The 27,042-nt window shown below is 42.1% G+C and overlaps 1 protein-coding gene and 1 non-coding gene across 2 annotated transcripts; both read right to left on the reverse strand.

Annotated features, from left to right (window-relative positions):
- Positions 1-3,720: 3,720 nt before the first annotated feature.
- On the reverse strand, positions 3,721-13,532 carry LOC102459393 (uncharacterized). Its single transcript, XR_012903409.1, has 3 exons — positions 13,109-13,532; positions 12,886-13,025; positions 3,721-7,267 (listed from the first exon to the last, which is right to left on the reverse strand). It is a non-coding gene; the product is annotated as an uncharacterized LOC102459393 (transcript).
- A 3,716-nt stretch (positions 13,533-17,248) lies between these two features.
- FOXG1 (forkhead box G1) lies at positions 17,249-19,947 on the reverse strand. Its single transcript, XM_075926999.1, has one exon. It carries the CDS (start codon positions 19,532-19,534, stop codon positions 18,152-18,154), a length of 1,383 nt encoding a protein of 460 aa, XP_075783114.1. The 5' UTR covers positions 19,535-19,947; the 3' UTR covers positions 17,249-18,151.
- Positions 19,948-27,042: the final 7,095 nt, after the last annotated feature.

The raw sequence follows: 27,042 nt of genomic DNA on the forward strand, positions 1-27,042 counted from the left end.
ATCATACAGCCCCTTTAGTGGCTTTTCCAGCCATCAGGGTTTCTTCCATCCTTCTGCTTCCTTCCTTCTCTTCTGCTCTGCGTACCTTCTTCCAACCCACTCACCCTCTACCACCACAAACACTAGGGTCAAATCAACAGCTGAAATCATCAGACATTTCCAATCTATGCATCACCTCTTCCCTGCACCCTTTGGACTTGAGACACAGAGACTGAGGTAAAACTGCAGGGACCTTTCATTCTAAAGTCTTGAAGTCTCAGCAAGAAGAAAAGGTTGTGTAGAGGCTAGAACTACTCTTCGCTTGCCATTGTTTCCGTTGAACTCCAACAAAAACCGGCTGCTGTGTTTACGAGACAAATTATCCCTTTGTAAAGTAGGGATGTAGGGGGACTAGGCTGGATCTTTGGGAGACCTTTCTGAAAGAAATAATAAGGTATATACTGGGGGGAGTCTGTGGGTGAATTAGCCCCTGCTGACTTAAAGTACCAGGGGAATTTCTGAGAACTGGTCTCAGATGCTGAAACTTATTCCTGATTTGGTTCCTCTGCATAGGAAGGGAGTATAGGGATATGTTAATACTGTCTCCTATGGAGATGAATGTGTACGTGTGTATGTGTGTGTTACTTGCGTTTCTTTTATATTGTGTCACAACTATCTTTGAGTCTGCTCCGAGGGGTTCTTTTTACTCCTACTTTTTCCCCTTTCTGGGACTATATTCAAATGTATCTCACTTTTGAAGTGGTTTCATTCCCCGCCCTCCCCCCAGTAAGAAATGGTTTTGCTAAGTTACTCTCCCTTCCTGAAAGGTCTCAACAATCTGTTGGAAACTAGACACACATTGTATACAGTGAGAAAGTTGTCAGAGGTTAGATGAGGAGGGAGAAAAAAATCTCAAACTGATCTGGGAGACTGCGGGGCATCCAGTTCCCTGTGTATCAGGGAAACACCTACTCTTTCCCCTACCATTTAAAGGAGTTTAAAACCCATTTTTTAAAAAAGAGAAAGAAAATCGTTCCTCACTCCAGGCTTAAAACAATGGTGAGATTAGACACACATCATCCTGGGCTGTAGCTTTAGGAAAATATTGGCCCCCTTTTCACCTCTCAGACTGTCAGAAAAGCCTTTCACAGTTTTTGTTTCAGCAACCCCACAAATAATGGATAGTTCCTTTCATAAATTGCCAGTAACACCCCATTCTTCCCAGGTTCTCAGAGCTCACAGTAGTGGCTGCCTATGCAAGGACATCACCAGTTACAGCCATCATCAGTACAGAACACTCTGTTATTTATTTAGACTCTGAAGAAAAAGAGACCCTTGCTTATTTTCTTAAAATAATTAAAATGCATCACTTAAGTTCCTATTTGCTCCCAAAAAAGCGTGGGAGCGTAAATGTTTTGGCTCTCAGCTGACAGTAAATATATCTTCATATCATGTTTTTATTTTATCATTTTTAATGCACACCCCTTTCCCCCCACACACTCCTAATCGCTGAAGTGTTTGAAAGAGGCTTAGAGTCTACGGTCTCCCGCTCTCTTTGCTCCAGAAGATCAAATGTATTACTTTTCCCCTTTGCGTGTCTGATGACGGGATAAAAATGTTGTTGGAGTCCAGATTTCGGGGGCTGCAGCTAGGATGACACGATGTGAAAGTGCAGTCCTGGCTCCATAAAACTATATAGTTAGTGCAATAACAACGGCAAAAAAAGAACTTTTTTTTTTTTTTTTTTTTTGTAATTTACAAAATAGCACTTTGGTTACTTTTACACATTCCCCGTGTAGGAAAAAAATTCCTTCCTCCATCCTTCTCCCCCCCCCCCCCCGAAGAAGCCTGTGTCTCTAGCAGCCCTCAAAAGCTTCCACATCCTCCATGTTTCATTCTGACAAAGCCAAGATTTTGAGGGTTTGGGGATGGATTCATACTTATTTAGGGCCGTTTGAATATAGCATCAATTGCAGGACTTTTTTCCTGTTTTGCTGAAAATGTAGATGGGCCTTAGAGAGGTACTATTTTGTTTTCTCATGTCTCTGGTGTTTAAAATAATGCTCCGATCCAGGGCATTTTAGCTCAACTCCGAATAACATCGTGTACCCGAAGCATAAATTAAAAGTATTTGCTCTTGAACATGCCTCTTTTAGGAAACGTATTAATACCATTATTGTCTACAGTGCGCTAAATCAAACACACATCTCTCTTTCCTTACAAAGAGATGTGCTAGAAAAGAAAAACCTGTTACAAACAACGGCTACAGACAGTTTACAAATAGAAAACACCGTTCATTGGGACATTAGATATTCTGCCTAAATATTCTGTATTTTGTGTATCGTCTGCTTTCCTTTTGCTCTCCCAGATTATTGCGTTCTTACAAATTATGATGCAGCTACAAATGCTGTAAATTTATATATCTGGCACATCGTTCCTCGGCGTTATCTGAAATATCCCCTTCCCTGACTCGTTCACGGTCTCTTGTAATGAAACAATGTGGTGGGTGCTGTAAACAGAACCAGTTCCTGGTGTACTAAGAAGAAGGGCGAGGAGGAAATCAACCCAATTATAACTACCCGAGAAAATTGTAGCAAAAAATATACAAATCTATGTCCTGGCCTTTTAAAAATAACGTACCCGCAGATTGTACCTAAAACCAGGATCGATCATGATTTTAACAGGGACAATTGTACATCTTCTAGGGGTGTTTATTCTGTTTTTCCTTTGAAACAGAGCTCTCTCCCCGCTAACCTCCACTTTCTTCTATAAGGTATTTTATATTTATTATTTATAACTGAGTCTCTTTTTCTTCAGTTTTACTCTTGAGCGATCATAGGTGCGTAATAGTTTAAAATGCGATAGTTAGAAAACCAACAGCCCCGTTATGTTAATAACAATGGGCCATTTATTGGCAAAGTGCTTAAACAAAATTCACCATTAAACAGTAGCCCCTCATTCCATGCTGGGGTCAGCACTGATAGTATGGTAGGTATGACCCAATCATACTTGTTTCATTGGTGTTATGATCGGTTATTGCAGGACATTGCTCGATCCCTACATTCATTCACATTCACCTTCCCCAGGCTGGCTGCTGTCCCGGGTAATTAGTTATATGTCAAGGCATTTCTACCCTTTAAGTGGAGATGTGGCTAGGTAGCAAACGAAACTGTATACATAGTCACATACAGTCTGGCTGTAATACAAATCTCTGCGTACCACAGATTTCCAGGAAAGTGGAGGGAGCTCTCTGTCTCCCCTGAGCTCTCGCGAATATGTTTTCAGACCAAAACTGGGGTTGGAAGCTTGACTGCCCAGGATCAGAGAAGTCTCTGGGGGGCAGCCGTGTTGGTCTGGGACTTTAAACACAGCGGCTAGTCCTGTGGCACCTTACAGACTCCCAAATACATAGTTGTAATATCGTGAGCTTTCGTGGGTAAGACCCACTTCCACAGAGGAAGAGATGCGGGTCTGGGGGCAGGTTCAAACCCAGTTCAACACAACACAACCCTTCTCCCCTTCCTCCCCTGCCCCCTCCCCCCAGCGCACACTCCCCCAGAATTTAGCTTCGTGTTGGTAACTCCTGCAAAGGCGGCGGCGTTTACAGGGCCAGGGCCAGGGGGCGCGCGGTTCCTGGGAGGTTGGAAAGGAGCAGCGCGGTGCTCGGGCTAGACCACGGTGTTTTATTGGGGGCTCGAGGGGGTGTTTTCTGGCGGACCAAAGAGCTCGTGTAGTCGCTTTGCAAGTGTTTATTGGAATCAGGGCAATACAGCTCAGGGTCACGCGCAAGCCGGGAAGGTACAACGCCTCCATCGCCAGCCTCCCCACCACCCTCAGAGCCTCCTGGACTGCGGCGGAATTGAGACTTGTACCGAGTTACCAAAGGAATCGGATGGCGTTTGATCCCCTGTGCCCCCTCCCCCGAGCGTTCGGCCGCAGCCTTTCCTCTCGCCGTTATCTAGGCAATTAACAAAGAGCCTGTCTTAACCCCGGACAGCTGCCTGCCTGGCGGTTTTAGGACTGACTCTCTTTGTCCTCGGAATCAGTTCGGGTCCAGATGTCAAGGCCGAATCTCAGACTGGTCCAGTGGCCTGTTTGCCTTTATCTTCCAGACACTCGCAGGTTTGACAAAAGCAGACTCGAGACGATGGACTCGTGTGTACGCTCCAGACGGCTCCTCCGATCTCTCCCTCCCAAACGCCATCCCGCTCCCCCAACCCGATCTTTGGTGCGCTGTGGCTTAAGCGAACAAAAAAAAATTGGCCCCAACACACTGTCCTGTTCTGATCTTGCACCGTGACCACGCAGCGCTCCGTTCATCTCGTATCCTTCTTCCGGACAGCTCCCCCTCCTTGGCTGTCAGACGCGCCTCCTCGTCTCACCTTCTTCCGCCACAGATACCTGCTAGGGTAGAGAACACAGCCCAGAAACAGCCCCACACAGCAGTGCCCTCTGCATGCCTCCGTCTGCCTCACGCCTCTTGCGAGCGCTCCGCATCCCTCTCCTCCTACCCCCCCCCCCCCCCAGCATTTTCCAGTAGCCAAAGAAAGATGATCAGGGAGCCACTCCGAAAGGGGAAAGTAGCCGTCTCCCGAGGCCCAGATGCTAAACTAGTCTCCCATGGCCTCACTGCTTAATACTTTTTAGGGACAAATCGCCTTCTTCCGTCACCCCAAAAGAGGAGAAGGTTCTTCAAGGATCCAGCCACTGAATCAAAATGAAGGGCTCTGAACCGAGCACATCAGGGACCACCAGTCCTGGCGCTGCGGAAGAACTAGAAAAAGCAGGAGGTGTGGAACAGTACTTGAAAAAGACCAGAACGAAATGTACCTAGATTGATTGTGTTCCAAGAGTCCCTGCTACAACTAGTATTCAAAAGGAGTTTTCATCATCATTACTATTCGCAGCACAACTTTAGCGAGATTAGGAAATCTGTTTAATCGGTTTATTAATCATTTAGAGACCAGTAAATAAACTGCAATCTAAAAATTATCATCGATGATTCACACAGTTGGTAGGTTTTAATTACAAGCTTAAGTAATATGTTCATGTCAAATATGGCATTTTTTAAATAAACAGGATTTGTAGGCCAAAACCCCGGTGAGTCACAGTGTTTAATAACTAACCAGAATCATCCCTGCGACTGTATGTTACAAAATCGCTCCGTTTTCGGTAGCAAAGAAGAATGTATGTTCTTAACATGTTCCCGTTGCCACTGCATGTGATTTCAACATTCCCTTAACAACCATCCTAAAGATGTGTGTAAAGGAAATGGACTATCTCCCATTTCGCTCCCACTGTAATGTGATACACCTTCCTGCATTTTCGGGTATATTATTTGAGGCAGATCTGCAATGGCAACCCTCTTTGCAAACAGGAGGAGAGATGTGTGCAATATAAATTTAACGATGTAATTCTTTCTCAAGCAAATAATCGGTTCCCTTTCAAATATAATTAATGTTTTGATAGTGCATTTCTTCCAAGAATTAGATCCCCAAACACACACAACCTCATATCGTTTGTGTATATTTGAATCAAGAATCTATAGAACCTATATTGTGGATGGTAGAGACATACTGCTTATTAAAAGGTTACTCACAAACAACCTTATTTATTACCTAAACTATTGAACGAACTGGGAGGTGAGCATTATACAAAGTACACATTTAAAAACATTTCTGTTAACATCTGAAAATGTTTAGCAAGCATAGGAAGACATTGTGTGTTCTCGGTTCTTTGTCCGAGATCAAATGAGGGCTAGGAGAATGTTGTGTTTGTCTGTGTCAGGCATGTTTTTCTGGGAATAGTGTTTCTCTCTGATCTTCCTTTTCTCTTCTGGCTTGATCCTGAATTTATCTCTCAACCCCAGCTCTCATTGACCCCAAAGCGTGCGCAGGGAAAAAAGAAGTCCCTTCAATGCACAGAGAGATTGGATTTTTGCGACTTGCATCAGGAGTGTGGCCCGAGTAAACTAAGTATTTAAAACATTCGATGGCATCATAACACTGGAACTCAGCGTTTGCTGAAGTAGAGCACACTGTGGAGGATATTTTCAGATGTAATTCCTTTAATCCTTTGTTATATGATAATATGGTGCATTAGTTATAAATGCTTGGAAACCGGGGGCGGCGTCATGGTATTGAAATCTATGGGCGTTTTGACTGTGATTTCAATTGCACCTTCCTAATATAAGTTGTATTGCGTTTAGGGCAAGAAGACAATCGATACTTTCCTTAATACCTACAATATCCCCGAGTTCGGTATAAAATTACCCTATCGAAATACCTCAAGAATTTTAACTCGAACTATAGAAATATCAGGCTGGAATCAACACGTGGACAATAATGTCATTTTGCTAGGGACTGCGCCATCTGCAAGTCCATACAAAATGATAAAACGGCCAGATCCTGCTCCCATTGACATTACAGGAAAAAATCCCATTGATATCACTGGATAGAGGATCAGGTCCCATCTCTTTACTTATCTGCCTACAAAATATATAGAGATAAAATATGCATATATTTGGTCTGTACAAACCTAATTATTCAAAAACTAATAGAGAAAGACGTGTAAACTAGGATTTAAAAACGGATTTGATTTTCCGTTTGGGTTGCTTTCAAGAATTAGCTTCTACGTATTCCTCTGCATGCGAACTGGGCCTGCATTTGATATTTTAAAACTGGTGGCACATTTTGAAAAGTTATTTCTACATTATAACCAAAACTTGACTTCAGTGGGATTTCCAGAATCTGGCCCACCTGGACCCACTTTGAAGGCATTAGCAGCCATAAAATTGGATTGTGATGATCAATAATAAAGATAAGACTCCATATGATTTTAATGAGATACTTTCCTGAATAAATAAAAGGGCCCCGTTTAAAAGCAAACGGAGTACTTTGAGCAGCCTAACCACATAAACTTCAGTTTTTCCTGGGAATATCTGATGCTCTGAGTTGCCGGGCGGTTATTAATTAATTAAATAATTAATTAATATTAATACATATAAAAATTGCAAGATTTTCCCCACAGCTTTTAGTCTCTATCCTTTCGCATAACATTTTACTGACATTTGTTTTCCTGGAAACTGATGACTTGAATAACGGGTATTCACAAAGTGTTTATGGTTGAACATCTTACTCAAACACAGTATCTCTACCTTCCTTTACTAGAAACCCTGCCTGAAATGTAGACACTTGGCAAACGTTAATAGCTATAATCTTAAATTCAATACAATGTTACCCACCTCAGTTATTCAGATCCATTTAACCCCATGTTTACCTCCAATGATCTGTGAACAAACAAAAAAGGGGGAAATATTTACCACATCGATCAGACAATAGATGTCTAAAATAAACTTGTTAACTTGGCCCTTAACACAAAACAAAACAAAACAAAATCAAGAACCTTGCTACCTTTATGGCTTGCAAATGGTCTTTTTGTTCAGCAAGAACTAGCGTTAAAGAAGATCACACTCGCGTTCAGAAAATATTGTTATTTTTCTTTAATGGGGAAAATTGGACTCCCGCGACTTAGATCTGTGGTTTTTAGGACTAGGATGGAAATTGGACTGACACCACTTTGCACTTTAACAATCAGATTTCGTCAGGGTACTAGTTGTTTGTTTAACCCGACAGCTCCGTGCACCCCGTCGCACACTTTACACACTCATTAAAACGATTATTCACGACCTGTCGAGTGTTTTCTAGTTCATTCACAGGAAAGCCTTAACGCTATAAGATTCAAGAATATACCGTCAACTATACCAGAGGAGGGGGGGGGGAGGCGAGATTATCTGTGTGATCATCTGATGCTCTGGCATTTTACATCTACAAGTTGCAAGAAAGCAGTTGCTCAAAGTCAAAAAGCACTAATATTTTTAGATTGCGATTTGACAGCTAGGCAGGATCATAAACAAAGGATCCCACATTGGTTTCATTTTCCAACCTTTAAAACGGTATTGATATTGTAATGCCTACCCTTAAACACTCTTGTGACAAACAGGAAAATTACCTACAGATGTTAATGGCAGTTTGGGGGTAGATACGTTGAAACACAGCTTTGGAAAAGTAGGAATTCACCTTCTATGCAAAATAGACAAGTCATTCCTGTCCTAAAATCATCGATTCTGAGACCAGAAAGGACCACTGTGATCATCCAGTCTGACCTTCTGTATAACACGGGTCATAGAACTCCCCTCCCCCGCCCATGGTGTGTGTGTGTGTGTGTGTGTGTGTGTGTGTGTGTGTGTGTGTGTGTGTGTGTGTGTGTGTGAAAATCCAATCTTGATTTTAAAATTGCCATTGATGGAGAATCCACCATGACCCCTGTTAATTTGTTCCAACAGTTATCTTCACTGTTAACTTTTTGGCTCCTTTCTCATTGTTCAATATGATGATCTGATGACTACAACAGGAATTATTCCTTCCTTGGTGACTAAGTTCGTACACTGCTTCTTTACAGCTATTGCTAAACTGTGGAGCGGAATGGACATTTTCGAGCAAATTAATATTGTTGTTTGTAATATTATTATACTTAAATTATAGAAAATTATAGCAATTATAGTATCTCCTGAAAGAAGGTGCTACTTCATTCAAAATGTGGATTTTTTTAAAGAAAATCCATTTCAATATGTGATGATCCAATTATTGAGAGTTCATATGAATAGCCGTAACACCTTTTTAATATATTAAAACATGAAGACGCAAAGGTGTCTAAAGCATCTTGCTACTGTTATTTACTACTGTGATATTTCAACGCGGATTTTTTGAAATCATCCGATGTCTGCTTTGTATATGCATATTTCCTTAGATTCTGAAATTCTATCTGCTAGAAAACTCCAGAGGCTACTCTATTGCTAGGACCATACAAAGGAAGGGCGAGAGTGGGGAAGGAAGCCAGAGTATAATTCCGTGTAATGTCTGCAGTTCCCCCAAACCATTTATTTGATTTTTTGAAGCATCTACACATAATTCATCTTTATTTCAAAGCAATAACCTTGAATGCTACAAGAGGTTTTAATCTGAAATGGTTTCCCAGTTGCTGCGAAAGCAAGCATGTATAAGTAAGTTGTTAAATTTATTGGATTGCAATAATCCACTATCAAATTTGCTAAGAATGGATCCGTCAAGCGTGTTCATCGTATAAACTCTTTCTTTCAAACCAACCTGGTATAATAATCACGAGACCAAAAGAAAAAAAAACCTGAAATATGTAAGTAAATACCTAAACCTCTGGATAAATAAACACACTAATCAATAGGAAGTTAGCCAACACTTGTCTTATTGGTGAAGCGACAATCGATTTTTCTGTACCAACGTGCAATCTGCACTATCTATACTTAATTATTAGTACATTTAGCTACACTGATTGAATCATAAAAATATTGTTAATAACGCCAGCCCTTCCTCTCGGCCATAAATTATATTAATTGTCTGACAAAAAACAATAACTTTAAAAATTTTCCGGAAGTAGACAACTTTGCCACAATATAAATGCTCATTTAAGAATGCTCATGTTGGAAATGTACCTCAGTCTTTACAATAAGATTATACTTCCTAAAATCAGTGGAATGTATTTCTTTAAAAAAATCTTTTAACACTTTAACTCAAAGCGATTTTGATATGGTCCACAAGTGTTTCTTGTGAATTCATATCGTTTGCTAAATATATATAATTTTTCCTTTTCATGTCACTGAAATTCTTCTTTCAAGATGCACACATATGGTATTCAGAAGAACATTAGGTTGACTAATCGCTATAGCATTTGAAAATCAGTTACAAGACATAGCACGAACAAATGTTCGTTATTACCTGATACATTTAACCAGATCTGTATTGATTCCCTTGAACAGATCTATCTAATAATCTGTCAGCAAATGATTGTTTCGGCTTGATGTTCAGTTAAAGAGTCTCCTTGGCGGAACTGACACGCCTGTCTGTATGGTTGGTCTGTGTGTCTGTGTGTCTCTTGGTGTGTCTATGTGTGTGTGTGTTTAGGTGTGCTTGTGATTAGGGAGAAAAAGGAGGGTAATATCCTTGCTATAACATCATTGAGGAAAAGGACAGCCGAGGTATTTAACTGGTGTTACATTCTCAAAAATATTGTAGCCCTTCGGAAAACGAAAATGTTAACTGCGGGGCTTAACTATGTCACATGCGGTTAATTAAAAAAAAAGATTTGATCCCCTCGTCGAATACACTAGAAAATAATGTGCCGTTTTATGTGAGACCTTCACGCGAGTTTTTGACCGTTTCGGGATATCTTACTTCCCATTGCACATAATGAATATAACAAATAATTGAACATTAAATACTGTCTATCAAATCACTCCTGGGTGGAAATCCTAGCCCGTTGAAGACAGCGACGAGTTTAGCCTAGGTCTGGCCTATAGACTTGGACTTTCCCGACTCATCTCCAAGAGGAGATCCCACGAAAAACTGAGCGCCACCAACTCCTGCTCCACTGATCCGAAGGAAAAGCCCATCACTTTTCACATGTTCAAATCACCGTGCAAAGGGCATCTACTGAATGCAGTGTAAAAGAAAATAAAACTAGCTGTTTTCTTTGCAGTCCCAAAGCCTCATTGACCAGAATGAGTCAGATTTGCTTGAATGAAAAATGCCTATTCTAACAATAAGCAGCAACTTGCAGTTAACCCTATCGGGGTAATTGACTAATATTTTAACGCAAGATGACAAATACACGATTTTTCTCAGCCTCACTAAGTATTCTAAATTAATACTTAGATCTTTCCTTTAGAATTAAGAGCAGCTCAGCATAAACAGGAGGAATCTTACATTAAGTATTTTAATGTGCCCAGGTACTCATCCATATAAATGCATTAATCATAATTACTATTAAACCTTTTATTAGTTTATCTTCCCCTCGCTGGTTAATAACACACATATTTTGCGCCCCATGCTATTTGATAGGTTTGGGGAGGTAACTGTGTTTACACCACTAACATGTTTTTGATAATCCTTTCGTTAAATGTAAACGCTGGATATCTAGCTGCAACATTTCCAGCGTTTTATTGGGGTGATTTGCTCACAGGCATTCGCAGTATGCTGCATTTTGTTAAATGCTATTGTAAAGGGGATAAAAAAGCAGGTTGGTTGGGTTTTATACTTTAAGACATTGTTCCCATATTGTTGTCCGCTCAGACAAGAAAAATACAACACGGACAGTGCCCAGCTGCGTTCAGCGTACGGAATGTATCGTTAGACAAATGTAAACTGCCTGAAAAGCAGACCAGCCGAATTACCGTAGGAGACATTGCCAAATTGGTGACGAACAGGAGAGGGAAACGGGCAGAAGTCTTTTTTTTATGTCTACCACAGGGAAAACACAGCTTTCTCAACTGGCAGATAAAGTGCTGAGATCTGAAACAGGCACTGAGTAAACACGAAAGATCGACTTTTTTTTTTTTCAAAAATGGCTTTGCTCTACAGAGTCCTTTTCCCTGGCACCCGAAAATCGAACCTGCATGTGTGTGACAAGCGAGTAACTCCAGCTCTCCTGTTTGACAAGAGCGCCCTCACCTTGCTGCTTTGAGAGCAGCTCCTAGACACTGCAGACTCAGCTTATATTGTATTTGAGGTAAGCGTAGCCTGTCCGCAGCCCCAAGATCTATATACATTTCGATCTAAGCCTCTGCGACTATCCTTACTGCAGTCTTTCTGGCAGCACCTATGCACTGGATGTACGAGACGAGAGAGCTACAGTGAGCGAGAGTCTTATTGATAGAAGATTTACATATATACAAACACATGTTTATAGAAATCGACAAACACTCTATTTATCCTTACTCAGTACGAACCAATTTAATCCATAGGTAGGTTTCTGGGGGAGGAGAGGAGGGAACTGTATGTAAACAATTTGTCAACTCTCTTTAAGGCTACTTCATTCTTTGTATATGGCGGAAAATAAACTGTACACTGTTCCCATTTCCTGCAGTGTGAATCGAGAGAGCCACCCCGCACAACTTCATTACCATTTGCTCTGATTACCTTCAGCAGGTGTCTTATCTCACTGCGTTTTGGTGACTTAAATTGGTGTATTAAAAATTAATTATTTTCATGAGATTACAAATTGCGGAACAAGGGAATTAAAATCATTAGCAGAGTTGAACACCATGCATTGTCCTTTCTCCTCCCTCTCCCCACACCTTTTCGAAGACATAAGAACCAGAACTACAGTCAGTTTAGAAGCAGGCTCGCCCCCCTCCCCTGCAGAGATGTGATCAAGTCTGGCAAATCAATAGATCGAGCAGAACAATACTGTCACCACCCTCTCATTTCACAAAGTAGAGCGCCTAAGTATATTAAATTCCCGATATCTCTGGCACGCAGGAGCGCAGCATGTTGGAAGGTGGGAGGACGAGCAGAAATGCCTTAATCTATTATAAAATAAAAACAAACCCCCCACAAACTCTAGAGTGGAGCTTGAAATTGTCAAGTGATTCATTTGCCATTCCTGGGGGGAAGCGTTTGCCTGCTGCTCTATCCAGAGCACAGGCGATGTTCGCTTTATATACATTCTTTAAAAAGCCTCCATCCTTTTAACTTTTCCTGCGCGTTTAGGAAACTTAGCAATATTTACACACGACCCGAAATGCATAAACCCATCGAAAACCCCACTCCCATTTTTTAAAATCTAAAAGTGAAATTGGGGGCTTTTTTATTTTTTAGAAACAAAGTCCACTCCCATTCCCCCAACATCCCTCCACCCCCAAACGGCATCTGTTACTAAGACTTCGATTCACTAGCAGCTTTAACCCTAGAAGAGCAAAGCACGTATTACACAGCTCATCCTAAAGAATACTTCCACTTCACAACGAGATCGAAGAGGTAAATCACGTCCCAGCTCTACGTGTACTTATTGCTGAGGAATAAAATGTACACTCACCAAGTCGGCACGAAAAAGTATCGCAACCAGCCTGGCGTCCTTTCTTTCCCTGCAGCAGGTACAGGTAGTTCTGCACAGAGTCTTTAAAAACCAAAGAAAACATCGCACACGTGTCACTTCCTTGGCTTTAGTCCTCTTAGCTAGAAAAAGAAATAATGTTAAAAATCAACTCACAGATTGACCGGCAGAATTTTTGAAAATAATGAAGAAATGTGCAACTTACCTGATTAAAATCAAATAACTTGGGAGAGGAGAGGGGAAAAACCCTAATTTTGGGGATAAGCAGTTCAGAGTTTTTAAGCTGTGCTTCAGGCATGTGGACGATCTGGTTATTTTATGGGCAGTGGAAAACAGTATGTGTAGACACAAGTCTGACATGTATTTTAATTCGCATCACAGGGTTCTGCCTCTAGGGAGAAGTAGTGAAGGTTTTCTTTTACTTCACCTATCCTGCTGGGGGGGGAGGCTTGCTGAGATTGCTGGACAGGTTTTCTTTCCGGAGGGTCCCATCTGTCTAGAATAAACTGCAGTGGCGTTGAGGGCAGGTTCTCCGGTGAGGTAGGAATATGCAGGAACTCCGCCCTCTGGGCACAGCCACACAATCCCAGCAGTACAGCCACAGCCAGCCTTAAAACCTCTAATGATCTTCACCTTCACCTCTTGCTAACCCAGTTCTCCACCACTTTATGACCCGTTTACCCTGGCACCTTCACCACAGGAAAACGTTCTTCAAAACAAGAGCATTGGACATACAAATCTGCCCAGCCGATACTGTGGGAAATTATATACTATATATATAAATTTATATATAATAATGTATTATATATAAATCATATATAAAATAATAAATTGTAATATGTGTGTATATTATACATTCTAAGTATATATATAGAGAGAGAATATATATACACACACAACTCCGTGTACATATAGCAGCTTATATAAAAGGAGATAAATAAGAGTGTCTCTTAGTTTCGGTATGGTTAATTCTATGCTCATATAGGAATATACAATTAAATATATACATCTATAGCTTCTTCTGTCCTTAGGAAAATATTGTGGCCAATAAAATAATAGGAACAACAAAAAACCTACCCAATGGGTCTTATTCAACACTGACTCTTTAGCAAGGCAAAATGCTCATTGAGTTCAGCTATGGAGTAACTGAAATTCAATGAAATTTGCCTGAGGAAGGGGTGAGTAAATGACGCCTGGGTCTAATCGCATAACGGGCGGTGAGAAGAAGAAGAAAATCCCCATCTGAATACTTTCCGACATAAACCTTAATAATCATGCAGAAGAGGTCACAATGAGCACAATACACTCCCACCAGAGTTTTTACAGGGGTTAGATGTTTTTAAAGGATTCATCCAAATAATCGTCATATTAAGAGTAGATATGATCGCTTATTATAATGTAAATGATTTTGGTTCAAATGTATCCTACATAACACTTAGGATTTTACTAAATCCAGTATATAGTCTATAAATACATATATTAGAGAAATATAAAATATTTTATAGAAAATATAGATATTACACGACGACATTTGTTTACTGTCCCATTGGACAGTTGAACTGTGTTTTCTACTCACATCATTGGCTCATTAACTCTCATTTTTCCTCCTAGGGCAATTTTTTTTTAAATACAGTCGGAATTTTCTTTAATATGAACTATACCGACAAGTGCAATAATACCAAACACGAATCAGAAAAAATACCAATAACTTCTAAAAAAGTCCATAAACTGTATAAATTTAAACGCTAGCAAAGGCCCCTATTATGGGTTGACAAGTGATAAATAACTTTAAAAATCAGTAAAAGTTCTTAAAAGTTCGACTTCAGATGTTCACACGTCAAAAGTTTATGAAAATAATATCAGATCACATCATTATTTAGTTGAAGGATAAAAAAAGTGCTTTACATTCCATACCATATTGTCATATGTATGTGTGAAAAGACATCTTGAAGGAACAAAAGGTTTAACTTGTTGCGTCGGTGGGAGGTAAATGCAAGACACATTTTGGGCCTTGACAGGCCTGTTCCACTATATTCCTACTTTAGCACTTTTCCTTCCAGGTACATTTTCATCTCAGGTAATATTTATAAGGTAACTTGAGTAAACGACAAAATCAAACATGTTCCTCTGTCCCGCTTCAATGCGAAGAGAAAAAGTCAGTAACATCTGAATTGCTTAGGCAACAGCTTATCACTGAAGCTTAAGTAAAGCATTAAGAATGAGTGCTTATATAAACCTTGCCTTTTGGAAGCATATCTAAAAATACCGTTTTACAACCTTTTCTTAGAATGATTGTCCATTACCTTTACCTAATTAATGCTTATTAATCCACAAAGATATGGACGTGGGGATTAGGCTTTCAAACAATTTCAGTCCTCAATATATTATCCGCGTTTTCCGAGGAAAAATGTAAATGGAATAACACCCTAAAACGCGCTATTGAATTTCCCACAATATGCAACCAATTGCAAGTGTTAAATAATAAATCATTGTCCTTTGTCAGCTGCAGCAGATTCCATTCTTCTAATTTCCTTAGGTAAAAATATACAGAATAGAAACTCCATTTTTTAACCGTTTAAACTCGCAGATTTTTTTTCTCATCAAGTGCTGTTTCAGATTTATTTAGAGGTCTTTTTGTTTTTAGTTGTCGCGATCAATTATTTTTGAGGCACGAATTTAAATTGCAATAGAGTGAAGAATTTGGAGGCGGGGATCCTTCAAAGTGATATCATCCCTTGCTACTTAAAACAAAGCAACCTTTTCCTTACTGTTATGATTCATCTGATTTAGAAGGGAAGCCAAGAACATCAGTGATTTATCTCCCTCTCCCCCATATGTGTCCCATCTTCTCCTTAACCTTTCACTCCTTTCTCTTCCCTGCAGATTTGCTCGAATCTGTTTAGTTTAATTCTTATTTTCAGAAGATCTTTTTTTCTCTGTCCCAGTGTCGTCAATAATCTGTTTTCAAGAATTTAGATTTGCTGTTGCCCCTTTCCCTTATGCCCCCCTCCCCCTCCACACAATCCTTTTAAGATCAACTCTTTAAAGTGTTTGCCGATAACATCTCCGGGATAGAGATTATTTTTCATTGGGTCTATTGTGAGAAGTAGCCGGCTTATTGCATTACTGCAGAACACATTTCAGACTATACAATTGTAACAAATGAACAACTTGTCTTCCACGGACTCACTGCGGGATCCAATTAGTTAGTAAACCTTTTTGCACAAGTTTTCTAATTATTTGCAAGAGTTGCGGCTTTCATGGGATTTCTTAAATTCGACAAGAAACTGATTCTTTTCAGGATGAAGTCCCGCATCAGATAATAGCACTGCCCCCTTCTAGCAAAAGGATCAATCCTCCAGCAAATGAAAGATACTTACGTACGTATGCTTTTTATAGGCTGGTGGGCTTCATTACGTATTTATCGCTGGAGGGCAGCATGTGAAAAAGATTCATTTTGGTGCTTCAAATTTAAACTCAGAATTATTTTTTGAAAATCTTAAACGGGTATGCAATCCATCGCATCATGTGACCACTTCAGCAATACCTTTAATTGTAACATGCTGCAACTTCAGCACGTCTTTATTAGACTTTTTCATCGCGCTGGAAGGGGAGGGAACAGCCACAGGACTAGTAAATGCTGACTAATAGCTATGGACACCTTTACAAATATTTTAAACAAAAGTGTTTGCAGCATTAAAAGTGTATATACTTCCTGACCTGACTTTTGTTTAAAGGGAAAAGACTGTGGTTTTATATATTTATATACACACGTATTATACCTAGCTATATCTAGCCATACATAAGCCAAATGCGGAAATTAAATGCCATATACAAAAATATATAGACATGTAAGTCATTTATATGTCCTCAATGGACTTTTAAACAAAATTAACCCTTTCAGAAGAAGTTTTTCCTTGAATTAGGTTTAAAAATTAACACAAAGTATCACAGATATGTATATTTAAATTATCTCTTTCATACAATTATATATTACATGAGTTTAAACTGTACCGTCTATGACACCTTTAATTTAATACATAGTATAGTAACCGGGGACAAATCACACTACCAGTTTTTAAATAGACTTCTCCATTGAAGTCAATGGAGAATTCTGATAAAAAATTAAATGGTCTTAGCTTTTGATTAGGTAGACTGCTCCTTAAAAATATATAATATAGATTGCAAAAGACAAGGTGAATTAAGAAAATAGGAGCATGTGAAAAATGGGGGCCTACCTAGCTAGCACTTTGAATTCCCTGTAGCTTTAATGCCTTTGGAATATTAATTCTATTTAATAAAAGAGACAAAAACTATCAAGTATATATGAATTTAGCCTATTTTTATTTCTGTGTCTTCATAGTAAACATTTTTTGTAAGTGACAAACACGGGCATATGACCACAGTATCACAATCAAGAAATTTTAAGACGACATTAACAATCACTCAAATTTATGCGGCATTTGCGCAACACAGGTTACATATTTGCAAGGTTTACCTATAAGTACAATAGGTATTAACATTTCACTACATTTAGAAAAAAATAAAGGTGACCTGTTAGTGACCACATACATCAAAATATACACAACACAAACTGAAGGCAATCATTAATTTTGTCCCCTTCTGATTCATTGGAACGGGCAGTGCTGCAAACTGAAACAATGTTGTTTTTGTTGTTGTTTTAAATTACTTCGTACACGGAGTGCATTTTCTAAAACCCAATCTTTGGTCTAAAAGTAAACAAAAATCAAAAATCCATCTCATTAAAGAAAAGGACAAAATAATAAATGGCCAAAATGTAGTTCTTGGGCATCGTTTACTATTACTTCCGCTTAAATACAAATTACATTTTAATCTTTTCATTGTTTTAATAAATTTAGTATTTTTTTCAAGGTCTGCGTCCACCCACATATCCATGATAACTTATAATACTGCAAACATGGAAAATCTGGAGGCTTTTAGTTATAGACTTGTCATGTTTGAATAAAAATTGCAAAAGCAGTCACTATTTAGATACACAATCTACTATAATTTTGACTTCCAAACTTCATAGTCTACAATGTCATCTCCCCACATTGCACCTGGCTGACATTCCTCACCTTGTTGGAATAATAAACAACCCTAAAGACTGAACAAACGTACAGAAAATGCGGGACTTAATAAAAAATACCTGGATGTTTTTCTTTTAATTATCATTTACAATGCAAATGTGTGTAAAATGTTCACTTACAGTCTGGTCCCATGGATGTTAATGTATTAAAGGGTTTGAAGAAGACCCCTGATTCTGATGTGTGAAATAATCAGAAAGTCCCCCGGAAAGTCCTGTTGTAAAACTTGGCAAAGAAGGTCTTAAGGACTCACAAGGGAGAGTGGAGGGCGCCTGTGGAGACGTGGAGGAGGAGGCTGCCCTGGCCGTCATTGAAGTGCTGCTTTGAGAAGTCATTGAAGGGTGAGGAACATGGGGGAAAAAGTAACTCGTCTGTCCTGCTAGAAGGTTTACAGAGCAAGGGTTTAGGGAATAGGTGCCAGAGCAGGGGACTGACAAGCCACATGGCACTGAAGCGGCCAGAGCTGCTGCTGTGAGGTGATGAGTGGCATAAGGTATCTCTCCATTGACTAGTCTATCAACACTTAACCCATTAGACGTGGAAAAGGAGTGGTTGTTTCCCAAAGAGTTTTGAGTCAACACTGAACTGTAGGGCATGGGGTGGCTGGGGTAGGCGGACGTGGTCCCATTGTAACTCAAAGTGCTGCTGGCCCGGGGGTGGTGCAGGGAGAGGAAAGGGGACATAGGCCAATACAAAGATCCAGCCCTATCCATGAATGTCAGTCCGGTGGAGGTGAGCCGAGCGCCCCGCTTGAAAGCCAGCTTGGCCCGGGAGGTGGTGGACCTCCGGCGGAGCTTGCCCGTGGTCCCCCCGATGAAGACGTCGTCGCTGGAAGGGTCCAACATCCAGTAGTTCCCTTTGCCCGGGTCGTCGTAGTGGCGGGGCACCTTGACGAAGCACTTGTTGAGGGAGAGGTTGTGGCGGATGGAGTTCTGCCAGCCCTGCTTGTTCTCCCGGTAGTAGGGGAAGTTCTTCATGATGAACTCGTAGATGCCGTTGAGGGTGAGGCGCTTCTCCGGGCTCTGCCGGATGGCCATCATGATCAGCGCGTTGTAGCTGAACGGGGGCTTCTCGTACTTGCCGTTCTTCTTCTCCCCTTCCTTCCCGCTCTCCCCTTCCTTGCCCCCGTCCGCCGCCCCCTTCTTCTCGTCCGCCGCCGCCGCCTTTTCCTTCTCCTCCAGCTCCGCGCCCGAGCCCGGCTCCCCCTTGCCCGGCAGGGTGTCCTTGGCCACTTCCAAGGTGCCGGAGGTGGTGGCCGCCGCGGCCGCCGCCACCACGGGGGGCTGCAGGAGCAGCTGGTTCTTCTCCTCTTCCTCCTCCTCGGCCGGGGCAGCCCGCTGGGGCTGCTGCTGCTGCGGATGGTGGTGGTGGTGGTGGTGATGGTGGTGGTGGTGGGGGTGGTGGCTGTTGTGGTGGTGGCTGTGGTTGTTGTCGCTCTGGACGGCTTCGGGCACCAGGCTGTTTATGCTAAAGGAGGATTTCGGCAGCATTTTCACTTCCTTCCTATCTCCCATGTCCAACATCACACGCTAGCCCGGGGGGGAAAGTGGCGGCGGCCCCGGGAGCAGCGCACGGGGCGGCGGTGGCAGCGCTGGGCAGCGAGGCGGCAGCACCCCCGACGGGAGCAGCAGCAGGGCAGTTGGACCGCAGGCTCCGGCGCTGGCACGGCATGTAGCAAGGACGGGCGCCGCCAGGCAGGGACCAGAAGGGAGAAAAACCAAACCCAACGCCCGCTCAGAGACAGGGAGCAGGCGGCCAGCCCCGCGCCGACTACTGCATGCTGCCCGGTCCCCCCGCTTCCACCAGAGCCCGGGGGGGACAGCGGCAGCCGGGCGGGTCGGCGGCGGAGAGCGGCAGAGGCAGCGATAGAGGCAGCGTTGGCCACAATTAATTTCAGAGCTACAGACGCACGCTAGGGCTGTAAAAAAATTTTTGGTTTAACCTTTTCCACCGGCCGCCCAATCAGAGCACTCGGCGTGCAGGAGCGTCTCTCCCGCCGCCAGCCAATCAGGACTCCCCTTCTCCTCTTCCCTAACCCCTTCCCTCTCCTCCTCCTCCTGTCCCCCCTCTCCCCAGCACCGCCGAGCCCCCGAACCGCGCAGGGATCGCAGGGAAGGGCGCATCGCCGCGGAAGCGCACCGTTCTCATGCCTCTGCCGCCCCACGCTCCCCTCCTCTTAAAACCAGCCTCTCCCCAGCCCACTGTATGGGATCGTGTTAGTTTTATTGCCTCCGTGTTTTCCACGCGATTAAAGTTTGCTTCTACCTTTTTCAGGCTGGGAGGCGAGAGGTCGGTGCAGGGGCCGGGGAGGGAGGAGTGAGGGATGCGAAGGCAATGGTGGTGGTGCTGGTACAGGGGAGGCACTACTTTGCTTACCCCAGCGCTGTCTACCGGCGGGCGCAGCGTATCCTTTCCTTTTAGGCCCCTTGTGTTGATTTTTTTTTTTTGGTACTTTTTCAAGCATCAGTTTGAAGGGAGAAATATTTTTGGAGCTTGATTAAAAAATGTTTTGGGAGGGTTTGTCCCCCCCTCCCCCTCCCGGGTTTGTTTTGCCCTATTGGTTTACTGCCGCTTCGAGCTGTTTCTTTCTTTTTTTGGTGTGGGGTGGGGGGGGGGGGGGCGGAAAGATTTACTTACAACCCACCTTGCGTGTCCGTCCTGCAGGGGTAGAACGTGATCTCGTTCCCCGGCCACTCGGGGTCCTGCACATCGGCCTTTCGGGGAAGAATCCAGCGGCAGCTGCTTCCACCCCATTACAGTGCACTTGGCAGTGCCAGCCGTTTGGGCCTTTACTCTCTTGTGTGTTAATCTCCGAACTGTGTGAGTGACCGGGTTGGGGGAGGGAGGAGATAGAAACAAGGAGTGTGCGCGCGTGTGTTTATGTGTGTGTGTGAGAGAGAGCGATCGGGGTGAAAATAATGCACGTTGTAAGGCTTTGCCTGTAACCGCCTCTCTTCTTAATTTCATTCTCTGCGCCTCATTGCCACTTTAAAGTTTCCCTTGCAATCGGAAATGTTCCTCGCCACTCTTTCTCCACGGTAAATGCTCCTTCCTGGAGGGGTTTGTTTTGAACAGCAATAAACAACGCGTCTTGTTATTTTTTTTCGTTGCTCTTCTTTTCACCGCGTTTTGTTTTCAGTTCGGGAAAAGTAGGCCATGTGCAGATATGTGTACATAAAACAGCCCTATAAACAACCCGCTCACTATTTGTTGCAATTTGTCCCCCCCCCCCTTTTTTTTCGGTGCGATCCGTGCTGTTGTGGTACTGCTGTTCTTGTTTGAGGGTGGGGGCTGGGGAGATAATGAGGTGAGTGCTGCTGGGTTAAATAAAATAATCTTGTAGCGCTCCTTTCCTACTATCCTTCTTTAAATAAATACGAGGGGAAAGGGGCGAGCTTACGGCTAAGATTTCCTGGGGCCAGGAATTCAGTGTTAATCATCCAGCTCAAATCCTTCTTTACTCGAGGTTTCACACACACAGGCTTTTTACTGAGGGAGCAGAAGAGCAAAATATCGTCCAGGGAAAACATATGGATCACATTAAAACAAAGCAGTAAAAAAGGGCAACAGACATTTTTACTTTCTCTGTCGCTGCATAAACACCTTCCACTGGTGCTTCTTCTGTAGGATTATAACGGGTGAAGGGGGAGGGGGAGAGCGATGCAGGAGAAAATATGTGGAAAACTCAATTCTAATATATAATGTTATTCAACCTACGGAAACTCAGATTAGAACTCAGCAACGAGTACATGGGGAGGGGTGAGGTTGAGAAGAACAATTACAATTGGCCAATAATAAACGATTGCAACTGGGGATGGCATGAACTCTGTGCATTGGATTAACCTCGAATGACCTTACCACAATTGTATTTATTTATCCTATTTCGTAACAGGTCGCTACTGACAAAAAAGATAGAAGTCAATGATCAAACTTTTTTAAAAAAGAGATGTTTTCCGTATTTTTAACCATTTTGAATGATAATCCATGTCAATGCACAACACTGTACTGGAATTCTTCAGAAAACTTGTAGTGTGGCCTATGGCATGATCCTCTGATAGGACGGGGTAAGAGGAAAGGTAAGATCTGTGCATATGATAATGATGCTGTACATTTAATATGTATGATTATGGTGTACGGGATCCCTTTTGGGTGGTTGGGCCCACTGCGTTTTCTTACTCGGTCTAGCATGTAATGATTCGATGTAACCGGATTCTCGAGAAAGGACAGGTTACGTAAACATTTACTGATGTGGAGTAACTATACTATTTGTACTCTGATATGCAGGAAGGAAAGTGTTGATTAACACAGAAGAAAAAAAAGCGAAATTAGCTGATTGCATGCTCATAAGTGCAAGCTGTCATTGAACTGCTTTTAAAATAGACACAGCTGGGTGTTTGTGTTGAAAAATTTCTTGTGTTTTTGCTAATACTGAAATAAGCATGATTTTGTATACCAAACATTTTCAGATCATTAAAATTTGTAATCTGTGCTGGTTTTAAACACAAAGAAAAGAAACAGATTCATTTCGCTGTAAAATTTGCTGATATTATATTAACTCAATCAGGTCTGTGTAAATGGTGCATTGTGCCTTATCAAATCTCTTTGATCCATTTAATACACAAAGTGCCAAACGTGTGCATTGTTTGTTAACATTGAACGTTTTATTCAAATCCCTGCTCTGCAGCATACTGGAAGAGATCTCGTTTAATGTAACACTGACATCGCCTGTTGAAATTTTAATGCTCTGAGGGGTTCCTTAGGTCAAAGCTGCGTTTACATTGCTCTGTGATCGAGGATGAAAATGTAGCACGGGAAAAATAAACACTTCGTCATATTGCATTTCTGAACAAGGGTTTAATAACGAGAGAAACGTGCCTTTAAAATGCCTAATAATCTAAATTTAGTGTCCAGCCATTTGTCATGGCTGCAGAATAAAGCATTGTACCCAAATTTAGGATTTCTTAATATATTTTTTTAATACTGAGGGTATACAATTCTCCCTAAAAAGGAAATTCTTCTTTCAAATTGTAAGACGTATCTTTCTACGGCCGTGAGGGTTTCATTCATTGTTTACAGGACACGGGAGGATATGTAATAGAAACCGCATCCATTACGATCTCTGACGGATGTTAACGTCCAGGCCTGTCTAATTTTTTCCTCCGTAGAAAATTCTCAGTTTATAGAACTGTACATATAGATATTTACTTTGGAAACGCAGAATGTGCTGGTCTAATGGCCAAAGCCTACACTCTTCTCTCTCAGACCTGACTCAGGCAGAGTTCCCATTCGTTTCAGTGGCAGCTTTGCCTAGATCACAACCGAATGGATGATTTGACCCCGAGACTATGGCGACATTAGGAGTTATTCTGAGGTTACTTAAAAGGGACGTGTAAGCCCAGGTGCAATGCCTGGGAAGAGGAGTTTGTAGGTAAGCCAAGAACTACAAACGCGAAGAACAGGCGCAAAGAATGTTACTCCGCTCTTTGTGTGACTTGCGTTTCCTTCCAGCAGTTCACGCTCATTGTTGGTGTATATTCACCTGGTGTCCCTACTCCCTTGCTTTAAGAACTGGAACAGTTTGATATGGCATAGAATGAGAACCCGCAGAAAGACTGGACTAAGGATTCGATCTGAAATTTCGCGACCCAGTCCTTTCCAGAGAGTGCTTCGATTATTGGTGTATTTTTGGCCATTTTTCTTTATTCTTGATTTATTTGAAAGAACTAAGTCAAATCGTACCCACCGGCAACCTGAACGAATCCAGGTAATCTTCAGATGCTTACGTTGTGCTCTTTTTCATGGTGTTCTGTTTGTTTTCAGAAGAAGGTAAGAGATACCATAGAGCAAGAGTCACACACGCTGGTCAAATGTAATGACACCTTAAATATGATTCAGTGTTTCTTCCGCCGTTAATAAAGGGTATTTAATAACCAAGCTTCGATGACATCATGCTTCCATAACACGAGTCAGAGCACTTCGTTTTATCATCCCATAATGGCACATTAAATGCAATCAAGTGCACATCTATTTGCCCTGGTGGGTATAGGCTTATTTGTTTCCCGTTCCCTGAGCAATTGAAGTGAGCTTTGCGTGCAAAGCAACCTAACCATCCACTGATACCTTGCTTTTGGGGCATTTCAGGCGTGTATGGAGCAATGCACTAACAATATGTGTCAAACATTTTGAAGCTCGGGAGATGAGAGATTAATTACGTATAACACACCCATATATTTACATATATACAGTTATGTATAGGTGTCCTCTCTCTAGCCAGCTCGCATCTAATCCTTAACAGCTGGTAATGGTGCTAACATTCAGTGATTAGAAGTTACTCTATTTAGCGTGTTGTATCCTTCTTCTGTGCGTTTTGGTTACAGGTTATACGATTAGGTTTGCGAGAACAGTAGTGAACTAAACTTCCCAGTGAGAGGTCTTCACACCAGGGAAGTGTTACTTCGCTGCAGCAGCCGTGCCTCGTCACTCATTAGGAAGCTGCAGGTTGTCAGGCGCTTCTCTTGCGCGCACACGCACGCACACACAAAACCGCAGCACTGAAACTAAATTAAGAAGCCGATGATTAAGACAAGCGTCTGCGAGGCCTGTCATTTCAGCATCCTTCCATCATAACATTGTGGCACAGGGAAATTTGCTTGAAAACCTGGGGAAAAAATTCGATGGGAGAGCCTCCTATTTGAGATAGCATACGTGTTCACTACAAGTGTACACTGGAGCTACTTCGGGTGCAAGCTAGGAATCCGGAGAGGCAATGACTGCTGCAAAGACCACTGGGCGATCCAGGCACGTCCTGAAACTCTGGTAAGTATCTCTCCAGTCTATTGAAGCAGGACCGTAGGCACTATGCGAATCAAACTGGATCATTTTGAAATCCACTGCCGGGTTTCTTCACCAGACGTCGGGGGAACTCCCCCTAACGATAGATCTGCAATGAAAAGTTCTTACTGGATGACTAATGGTTATTGGCACTGAGAGCCCCTTTAAGGAGAGCAGCACATATTGCGCCGAAGACCCTGCAAGTACCCTTTAAATACAAACATTTTAAGGTCCCCCCGGTTGCTTTCGGGCCATTTGGGTGATGTGTCTCCCTTGGCCCCACTTTTTAGAATCCCACCCCCTCAACCCGCTCCTCCTCCCGCCCAAGGGGTGAACAACTCTCTTGTTAAATGTTTCAAGAAGAGCTAAATTTCTCATTCCGTGATCTTTTGAGAATCTGCACCGTACCAGAAAGAAAGCACGACCAGTAGAGCACAGTATACTGTATAAGGAGGAGTCTACAGAACTCCAGGACAGACAGCACTAAAACAATGAAAGCAATCAACCATGTTTAAAGGGTTCCTCTAACGTTAAACTTATGCAAGTGTCTAGAGTATGCTGGGGGGGGGGGGGGGAGGACCTTGGAAATGGGAAACCATTGCTGTAGGGGACAGAAGCGTTTATTGATGTTGTGAGCGTGAAACGGGATAGAATTAGGGGTGACAGAAACAGAGAGGAGTAAACATTATAAAGCGTACAATTCCCACTGTGTGCGTAAAGCAGAGAGAAATCTCAAACCAATCCAAGGCAAATAAAGCTACAGATCCGACAGGAAATGTTAAGCGTTCCTAATCGTATTATATTGATAAGCGTTCGAATGTTCATAGCCTGGCACGAGTTTCGTTGCTCGTAAACGAGACAGAATAGTCTCATATTTGCATTAAATATGAACCTAAGGGGTTGATTTAATTTTCTTCAGAGTGCGAACTACCAATAACGTTTTATTTGTCTGTTCTGCAAACACATGCATATGGTAAATATGCTCCACATAGTACAGCGAAAGTCTTGCCTGTTTCACAAGGGAATTAAAAGAATAATGATAATAGTATTAATAAAACACCAGTCACAGTTACCGCCAGAATCTTTGTAAACGATAACAAAACACAAAGAAAAATGTAAGCAAGTTTCAAGTCTCATGCGAGGCTGTATATTTAAAGAAATCACTTTACCTCGATCGATTCTTAAAGCATGTCTGGGCCAGAAAGTTTGATTATATCTAAGCATGCCAAAGTTAGCATCTTGCATTAAAAAATTTGAAATAACAGGTGACGAAAATTGAGGGAGCAAGACGGATTTGTAAAACGCAGCAGTCTAAACCGAAACCTTTAGCTGTTCGTGGACTGCCCTCTCAACTAACACATGCCACCCCCACCCCCCCTTCAAAATACTACCTTGAAGTCCCTGAAATGCAGTGTACTATGTTGGAAATGACAAATATTATATTTTGTGTTTACAGCTGTAGCTATGGCAAAAACAATACATAACACATTCCTAGCCCCTGTGCCCCATCATATGGACACACACACACCTCTCCCTCCTCCCCGAGTTATTTCATTTCAACGCTTCAAAAACAGACTGGTGGGGAATTTTCGATGCGAGATGACACTCTATAGATCTTAGCGTTATATTTGGTCATTTCAACAAGCCACATTCGCTACAGCTGTTCCTTAGCTGAGGTGCATTCTTTCCAAAGCAAGAGAGCAAAGTTTTTTCTAAACAGAGTCCCAGTCAGACACGCCGAGTGATAGACCCAGGTTTTTAGGCCCTTGAGGAGTTGAATGCTCTTTCTCACTGCCAAGTGACAGCAACATGCAATAGAAAACATAAAACACACAGATAACAAGCACGCATCGAAAAGTCACTTGCAAGCCAGGTAAACTTCTGCACTTTCACATACAACTTCAGCTTTCTCCGAGTCTTTGGTTCAAACGAAAGCGCAGCGTGTCTGTGTAAGGTGCTTATTTCAGACTGTATACGGTAACCGTGAGACTGGTAAATCATAAGCACCGGCATAGGAGTGACCCTAGGTTGATGGACCGAAGTTGTGTACGTACTGAATCTTGATTGCCTCTTGGGACTACTCGCGTGAGTAAGGCTTTCAGGATTTGAACTTTCTATATACATTATTATCAATACACTTTATGTTGGTCAGAACGCCTCCGGGTTTCTTCCTTTTCTCGGGAGATGGGGTGTGTGTGGA

The sequence above is a fragment of the Pelodiscus sinensis genome, chromosome 4 (genome assembly GCF_049634645.1).
Source record: "Pelodiscus sinensis isolate JC-2024 chromosome 4, ASM4963464v1, whole genome shotgun sequence".
Classification (NCBI taxonomy): Eukaryota; Metazoa; Chordata; order Testudines; family Trionychidae; genus Pelodiscus; species Pelodiscus sinensis.